Source organism: Xyrauchen texanus, chromosome 15 (genome assembly GCF_025860055.1).
Source record: "Xyrauchen texanus isolate HMW12.3.18 chromosome 15, RBS_HiC_50CHRs, whole genome shotgun sequence".
NCBI lineage: Eukaryota > Metazoa > Chordata > Actinopteri > Cypriniformes > Catostomidae > Xyrauchen > Xyrauchen texanus.
Window position 1 is genome coordinate 21,336,320 of NC_068290.1, and position 9,016 is coordinate 21,345,335.

Here is a 9,016-nt window from a genome sequence, read left to right on the forward strand (position 1 = left end):
CAGCGTTCACACTTGTTCAAATGAACCTCACTAACAGAACAATCACACCAGAGTTCATTTTAATAAAACCAAACCTGCCAAGTGTGAACACATCCATTAATATCAATGGCTGAGATCAAAATGTCACCACCATCAGATTTCAATGAGGGGATGGTAGAAAAATACTCTCTTTTTTTTATATATTTAGCCAAAAGCTTCCCTGCTTTGTTCCCCAACTCAAATTATGACTGTCTTGCCCTGAATAGCAAAAACTCCACCAATAGTATTATACCTGTATTTCAATCAGGTCAATTCTTTGAGGCCATTCGGCATTTCAGCTCTGCCTCGTCACTTTTGATATTCCCTTCCAACTCCACAAGTACTTGTGCTTTGGACTTTTTGATGAATGAGGCATACTGTATGATCCGACCCCTATGAACTGCCTTAAGTGCATCCAAAGTCACAACCTCAGAGGATACTGAAGACCAGTTGGTCTCCATATAAACATTCATTTCAGCCTTTAACATTTGTTGGAATTCAAGATTTTGCAAAAGGGATACATTAAAGTGCCAACTATATGATTTCTTTTTCTCCGTATGTGGCAACACCTCTAAACTCACCAGGGCGTGATCTGAGATAAAAATGTTTCCAATTGAGCAATAAACAACAGATGAAATGTTAGATATAAAAAAGTCTCCAAATATCTACAAGACCAAGATATTTACACATCCTGTGACGCATCAATGTTGCTCTAGGGGGCTTACACACTTTTGCTTCCCTATGATCAAGGACTGAGTCCATCAAAAGATTAAAGTCTCCTCCCGATATTATATCATGAGGGGTGCAAGCAGCTTGCAACATCCCTTCAAGATCTGTAAAAAGCCCAAATGTTAGCCAAAATCAACCTTTGCCCCTGAATTTCTACTAAAACAATAATGACTCTTCCTAATTTATCTTTAATTTGTTTGAGACATTTGAATTGTAGAAGTTGACTTATCAATGTAATGACTCCACTGCTCTTACTTGAGGCAGCACTAAAGGAAACATGTCCACCCCATATCTTCACACATTTTTCAGCTTCCTGCGGGGAAAGATGTGTTTTTTGAAGAAACACTATATCATATTTCTTACATTTAAGAAAAGAAATAAGCTTCCTTCTTTTTATGGGGTGCTCCAACCCATTCACATTCCATGTGGAGAGAGACAGTCCACTCATATTAACATTTGACATTTTGACACCTTAGAAAAAAATAGTAATCCTACACACCCGGTCCCGTATTAGGCTAATCAAGCCTCCAAGAGGGATAAAGGTTGACTGCAGAGGATCGTGCGGGAGAGAGAGATTGTTTACGGATGTCATGTGTGTGTTTGTCTTTTGTTTGAGTTTAAAATTAAACTATTATTTGTATCGTCAAGCCGGTTCTCGCCTCCTCCTTTCCATTGATCCCTTTACAATCACATTCCTACATTAGTGCCACAGTCAAACCACAAACTTCCCCCGGAACCAAAAAAATAACAAAAAACAAGCGTATTAATCCCTCCACACTCAAACAGTTCATGTACGCCTACGAGAGCCCCCGCAACAAATTTGCCATCGGATTGCTCAAGTCTGGTGTCCAGTCCAGTGAGCCGGCTGTTTCATAAGTGCAGCAGATTACCTAATCCTTCCAATGTCCTGCAAAAAACTCCATGAAACAAACTCCATCGAATAGGAGGCATGAGCATAAAGAACGAGCAGATTCATCCACAACTGTCACAAAGGAGAGTTATTCCACAAAAAAAAAACTCCAGCCGCTAGGTGGAACCAGCACAAAAAGAAACAAAAAATGCCGCCCAGCTTCCTTAGACAGTCAAATGTATGTACAGCGTGATGAACTCACTTGGGGGCCATATGAAAATCACCAAATGGTTTACTCACCCCATTGTCTCTATGAAAGACAATGCTTGCTGTGGGCATGTAAATATTTTTCAGCCATCCTCAGTATCTATTCTCAGTTTGGCCGGTAACATCAGTGCAAAAGCGATCTTCCATTGATGTAAGAGTTTCTTGCATTCCCGGTATCGATCACATTTCTCTCTTGTCGAATTCACAAGATTTTGCAATTCTTCCAAGAAAGCTTTCCTTTGCTCCTCGCCACATGCAACACGCTCGATTACCAGCTCGTGGCCTGTTATGTCAAACAGACTCAGGAAGAGCTTGTCTAAGAATTTCACCATATCTCTGCCTTCTTCATGCTCAGGAATTCCAACAATTCAGATGTTGTTTTGCTGATTACAATTCTCCAAATCCTTCAGTATTTCCCAAATGCATTCCAAGTCTATCTTGGTCGCTAGTGGATTAGCAGCTAATTCCCTCTACGATGACTCCATATAATCAATCCCTTTCTCGACATCCCCGATTCTTGTAACCAACTCAGAGAATTTTGTTTCCATCGCAGTAATCAATCGATGTATTACAGCAAGATCCTCTAAGTCGACAACAACTTTCGTCAGCATCACAGACATAGTCGCCAGTTGGCGTTGAATTTCTCCTGCTGCACCGTCCAAACCAAGTCCCTGGTCTATTGCCTTGTCAAGGGCTTTAGCTTGAGCACGTAAGTGTCTTTTAATGTCTCCAGATCCCAAGGATTTTGAATTCTTTGACATTTTTTCTTCATAGAACTGTTATGAAACAGAGTGTATCGATCGGTTTAAGACACAAAAAGTATTAAAAACTAGCAAAGGCTCTATGAGCATGGTGACTGGGGCAGAAGGGTCTCTGCCCAAGGAAGATTCAGTTTGCCAACATGGAAACATTTTTCAGCGGACTATACGTTGCAAGGGGTTACCTACGGGGAACCAGCATGTGCACAAGTACTGGGCTGGCAGCGAGTTTCTCCGCAAACTCGCCTGCCACAGGGCTAGTTTTTAAAAAGAGGGCATCTTTAAAAAGACGTTCCGATGTGTGCCACTCTTTTAAAATATACTCTTTTAGGAGGGAAAATACTCTTAGAATACACTCTAAGTGATCTGCTGAAGCTCCCAGGGGTGATATCTGCAGTGCACCCGTGCAGAGAGGGGAGAAGCCGCTGTAATGCGCTGTAAGGACTTGTTGAGGTGAATGGAAACCGTAGGAATTCAGCTTGCTTATTTCTCAATGAAAAAGTGACAGCTCGGCTCTGAAGAGAAATTCTGAATGAGCGGTATGCACGCCCACTCCTTTTTCCCATATATCCGGGAGAGTGGCATGTAAATACCACTCACCAATTCTCATTGGCCTTTTATAAAAGATCAGAAGGTGTCTCGGGCTCCTAAGAGTGACCCCTAGTGTCAATATATCGTCACAACGTCGAGTGAGTAACAGATAGGGAATGTCAGCTATTCATCAACCATTGAACTGTGTTTTGGGCTATATTTATTTGATATTTACCACTTTCATGTGAGAAATATGTTTAAACTCCTGTTGCAACAATTTAAGTCAGAACCTAAACAGCAACATTCACTTGAAGATTTATTTGCGCTTGCAGTGAGATCAGTCTGTGTAACAAGGTGACCTTATATGTTTCTTTTACTGGAAGTAAGATTATGGAAATTGTTTCCAGTAATTCTGGGTCTGTACTTTGAATGTGTGTCAAACTATTTCCTGGTTGCTTTTAGGTCTTCTATTGTTTCAATGCTATCTTTTATATAAGCTGTAGGCTATACATAATCTTTGTTTAGTTTGATGACTTTACGGTTATATACAGTACAGCTGCAGTATAATTTATAAATGGCATGTTAATGATATGGCATGTAAATTGCTTGCACAAATCCCACATGATTATCCTCACAATCCTCCTTGTTTGCACACATCAAGGTGAATTACTGTATGAAAACATGCTGGCAGAGGAAGTTATTGTATCTCAAAGCTATTGTATCGTTTTAATTTTCTTGATGCGACACTGTTCTTGCATTGTTCTATGGTGGCATCACATGAAAATTGTGGAAAGCAAATCAACCAGCCTTACTAGTGTAGTTATAAATAATTGTGATGAGAAAATATTTTGCTACAGAAATATACAGAAGTTTACTAAAGAAAAACAGAAAAAAGAAACAGAAAATATTAAACATGTCTGTCACTCATGGATTTTCAGTCTGTAGGGAAGTTTTTGATATAGGACACGCCCCATAGCCTTTAAAACACCTTGAGTGCTCTTTAAAGGCAGCTCATATTGGATATTTATTGGTCTAGTAAAGACCCTTTTTATTCAGCTCATATTTACTAAAGGCAAGGTTCGTTTGTATTGCAATTTTAATTACTTTACACTCATGTGAATGTAATTATGTAGATAAATGTATTTAAAATAAGTTTTAAATAATCAAACGATAAAACTGTTTTGTTTATGTTATTATTTTCTTAAGACATACAAAATTCTTCTCTACTTTCTTTGTAGAATCTTGTAGAATACAAGTTATTGTTGGTCATTATTACTAAACAAAAATTTGTAGGCTGTAACCTTAAAGAATTATAATTTTCTAAAAATTAAATAAAATTTATGATTTTTTTTTTTAAATTAAGGAGCCATGAATGGGACAGTAATTTGATATTGAATTTGTTTTTTGAAAATCATGGTATCATAACATGCTGTGAATGCCTTTCAGATCATGAGTTGCATACAGTTTATCTGTGAGATATATGCAGATATATGTTTGTGTTTTCTTCTAAACAGCAATCTAACTATATGTTGCATTGGACGCCGCTGAAGCTTCCAGAAGCTGAGCAGAGAATCCTGGATTTACAGCGGTGGGTTAAATTGTTTTTCACAATCCATATCAGCTCAATTAATTACAGATACTTTTTTCATCTTCAAGAGCAAAACTACAAAGGAATAACTAAAATATACATACATATACTTTATATTGACTTCAGTTACAATGAAACAAAACAAATTAAATGAAACTGTGAAGTATCCTTATATGAATAGGTGAATTTCTGTGCATAACATTGTAATTTCATTATTAATTCAATTAAATCTAATTTTTTTATAGAGCTACCATGTCAGAATTTGTGAATCCCTATAGTGAAGATGCTCTCTCTAATCATTCATCAGAATCATCTGAAAATACATCACAAACCAGTGAAAACAGTGAAGGAGAGAATAAAGTCAAAACAGTTCATTCACCACATTTAAGGTTTCCAGCAATCAATCCTAGAAGAATGCTGAAGAAAAATGTAGAAACTGAATGTTCAAATGAAACTATAAAAAGTGACATCAAAAAGCCTGAGGAAAAGGACAAGGCCAAAAATATGTATGTGGTTTCTAAAGAGGTTGTAGAGGTATCGACTGAGCTCCACAAGGAGGATACCTCCGAGAGCACAGATGATACAGATATTATCTATGAAGATTTAAGTGACATAATTGAGACTTGTCAAGACATTCCACTTAAACATATAAACACAAACAAATTGAAAAGTAAACTGAAAGAGTTGGAGAATGTCACACTTAACATTGCTATAACTGGGATGACAGGGGCAGGGAAGTCTTCCTTTGTCAATTCCCTGAGAGGCCTTCCTAATGATGATGAGAGAGCAGCTCCCACAGGGACAACAGAGACTACCATGAAGTCAAACATGTACCCACATCCCACTATGCCAAATGTGAAGATCTGGGACCTGCCTGGGATTGGTAGTCCAAAATTTAGAGCAAAGAAGTACCTGAAAGACGTAAAATTACATACATATGATTTCTTTCTCATAGTTACCTCTGAAAGATTCAGGGAAAATGACATAGAGCTAGCCAAGGCGATTCAAAAAAATAAGAAGCTGTTTTATTTCATTCGCACTAAAATTGACAATGATATTCGTGCTGAAGCACACAAAAAAGACTTTGATGAGCAGATGTTGCTCAATAGCATTCGGAGGGATTGTGAGATGAACCTGAAGAAGGTCGGAGAACCCAAAGTCTTCCTAATATCTTCATTTAATTTAGAAAAATATGACTTTCAGAGGCTGATCAACACTCTGGAGGAGGAACTTCCTCATAACAAAAGATTTGCTCTCATTCAGTCTCTGCCAGTTTATTCTCTTGAGACCCTAACAAAGAAGAAAATGTACTTCAAGAAAATAATTTGGCTGAATGCCTTTGCGGCTGGGCTCGGAGCAGTGGCTCCCATTCCAGGGTTGTCAGTGGCCTGTGATTATGGCATCATGAAGAATTTCTTTGAACAAGTCTACAAACGCTTTGGCTTATCGGATGAGTCCCTAAAGTTGCTATCAGAAAGGGTCAACAAACCAGTGGAGGATCTGAAAGCTGCTAAAACATCACAGTTCAAATATGGAGTCAATGAAGACATTCTGATTGATTTGATGTCTAAACCAGTCATTGTTGTAGCTAAGGTACTGGGGACGATAATGTCTCTTTTTCCAGGCGGAGGACTACCAGCAGGAGGCACGGCTATCGCCTCTGTGCACTACCTGCTAAATGCGGGACTGAATGAGATGGCAGAAGACAAAACAAATATTCTGAATGTGTCAGAACTTGGCTAATGTGCAGAAAGAAGTGCTTTAAGCGGGCTTAGAAATTATATTTCAATTTATTATACTTTAGTTCATCACTTCATCTTTCAGTTAACTCCTGTGCAACTGATTATTACAAAATAATCAAATTAGCAGTTGATTGAAAACCTGAAAACATGATTGAGAGTAATTTGAAAATGAAATATTAGCTGTGACCCAAATGAGGTACTATACATTTTGCATTTACATAATCTATCATCTAGTGTATGAATTTTCAAATCTTTTTTTTTTTTTAAAGATGTTCTTTTGGTATGCAGTATATACATGCTTCACATGGTACATGGGCATTGTACAATAGTAGTACTAAAATAGAACTAAACCTATTTTCACATAGTAACAACAACTGTGAAAATAATTTACTCTGGTTACTTGTTAAGTAAGTCTGTTAAATATGCATGTTTAATAACATTGGAGGACAGTATTCATGTTATTAATAACACCTATATACAAACTATGTCTTTATTACTCTAAGTGGGGGTCCTGGGTAGCTCAACAAGTAAATACGCTGACTACCACACCTGGAGTTGCATGTTCGAATCCAGGGCATGCTGAGTGACTCCAGTCAGGCTTCCTAAGCAACCAGTTGGCCTGGTTGCTAGGGTGGGTAGAGTCACATTGGGTTAAACTCCTCGTGGTCGCTATAATGTGGTTCTCGCTCTTGGTGGGGCACGTAGTGAGTTGTGTGTGGATGCACAATGGAGAGTAGCGTGAAGTCTCCATACACGCTATGTCTCCGTGGTAAGGCAACTGAGATTAATCCTCCGCCACCTGGATTGAGGCGAGTCACTACGCTACCATGAGGACTTAGAGCACATTGGGAATTGGGCATTCCAAATTGGGGAGAAAATGGGAGAAAAAACATACATTATTGTACAAAAACATTCAATTATATACATCTCACCAAAAAGAAAATAAATATATATTTTTTTATTTAACTGTTGGAAATAAAGTATTTAAATAATGTGTATTACTGTAATTATTTGGTGTCATCATTCATTTATTACATGACTTAAGGTTTTGACTATATTATAATGTTTTACTATTCTATACATTATCATTTAACTTTTAGTACCAACATAGGTTTGGAAAGTTTTTCAAACAAAGTAATGTTTTAAAATAAATGATCTCTACTAAAACTGGAGGATACAAGACAAAAGTAATATGGCAACTTGTCCAGGGAATTTAGAATACACTGCATTGCTTGCTAAGTGGTAGTCACAAACAATTACACATTATTGCCCCACTAGGCACTGGGAGTCCATAATTTAAGTCATAATTTTTAGTTGTATAGTTCTTTTCACAACACACATCTTTAAAAAGCAGCTTTACAGAAAATTATGCTTTAACAGAATGAAGCTTTAATGAAGCTGTAATACAGTATCCGTAATGTATTAGTCATTATTGTGCAAATTGTTAAAAATATGATTGTAAATAGTGCTTTAAAAATAAACAAGTATTACATTTGTATTTAGACCCCCAGTGAGCAAACTAAAGGCGACTGTGGCAAGAAACACAAAACTCCATAAGATATTGGAATGTGTGGTACATGTCATGGTTTAAATGATTAAACTAAGTAAGTGTTAAGGTGCCAATGTTTAAACAAATGATTTTGTATAAAAGTAAGACTGTAAGTCTTTGAAATCCATCCTGAATGCACACAGATGCATTGTCTTTTGTTATTTGGCTGAAGAAGGATTTAGTTGGCAATTAATTTATTGTCTATCTATGTATTTCATATTCAGAGTGTATTTACTCACTTGAATTATGGGTTAAAGATTTGTTGAAATTTGTTATCATCAAGATCACTTCATTAAAAATCTCTTTGTTTAATTAAAGGTTGACAATGACATCACAACAGATGCCAAAAGACCTCGAAGACATGAAAACCCAATAGTTAAAGTACATTTATTCTGTTTGTAAAATGTACTGAAGCATATGGGATACACGTTTCAGCTGTAAACCTGATTAATGTGAATGAATTGTGGTGGCTTTCTGTTAGAAACAAACCTTTTTGCAACAATGTGTTTATTTATGCAAATTATTAGCTTTTTTGAAAATGTATGCCATACTAGTCTATGAAAAAATGAAATGCACATGTCTAAACGTATCATCAATTGTAAAACATCTTCCAGTAATACACTGCTGATGCATCTTCCTGCCAGACAGCATTCAAATAAAAGATTGCTTGTTTGAAATAGCAACATTTTTTGTTTTGTGTGTACTGCCAGAAAATAGATAATGATCTTTTCACACACACACACACACACACGCACGCACACACGCACGCACACACACACGCACGCACGCACGCACGCACACACACACACACACACACACACACACACTCACACACACACACACTCATTATCTATATTCTGGCAGTACACAGTAAAAAAATTATCTATGTTGGGTTTCCATGTTGTATAAGATTAAGATTCAACTTTATTGTCATTTTGCAGAGTACAGGTACAGAGCCAATGAAATGCAGTTGTTTTCACATAT

General features: G+C 37.1%; 1 protein-coding gene across 2 annotated transcripts; it reads left to right on the plus strand.

The window, feature by feature from the left end:
* The first annotated feature begins 4,178 nt into the window (after positions 1 to 4,178).
* On the plus strand, positions 4,179 to 7,449 carry LOC127656398 (interferon-inducible GTPase 5-like). Of its 2 annotated transcripts, none has more exons than XM_052144717.1 (3): positions 4,179 to 4,230; positions 4,668 to 4,741; positions 5,049 to 7,449. In XM_052144717.1, exon 3 carries the CDS (start codon positions 5,156 to 5,158, stop codon positions 6,482 to 6,484), a length of 1,329 nt encoding a protein of 442 aa, XP_052000677.1. In that variant the 5' UTR covers positions 4,179 to 4,230; positions 4,668 to 4,741; positions 5,049 to 5,155; the 3' UTR covers positions 6,485 to 7,449. The 2 variants fall into 2 exon arrangements, with proteins under 2 accessions (XP_052000677.1, XP_052000676.1); XM_052144716.1 differs by having other exon boundaries at positions 4,184 to 4,230; positions 4,987 to 7,449.
* Positions 7,450 to 9,016: the final 1,567 nt, after the last annotated feature.

Coding starts and splice junctions, on each gene's coding strand:
- LOC127656398 (XM_052144716.1), top strand. CDS start 4,680: ATGTTGCATTGGACGCCGCTGAAGCTTCCAGAAGCTGAGCAGAGAATC. Junction 4,742..4,986: donor AGAATCCTGGATTTACAGCG/GTGGGTTAAATT, acceptor ATTTTTTTATAG/AGCTACCATGTCAGAATTTG.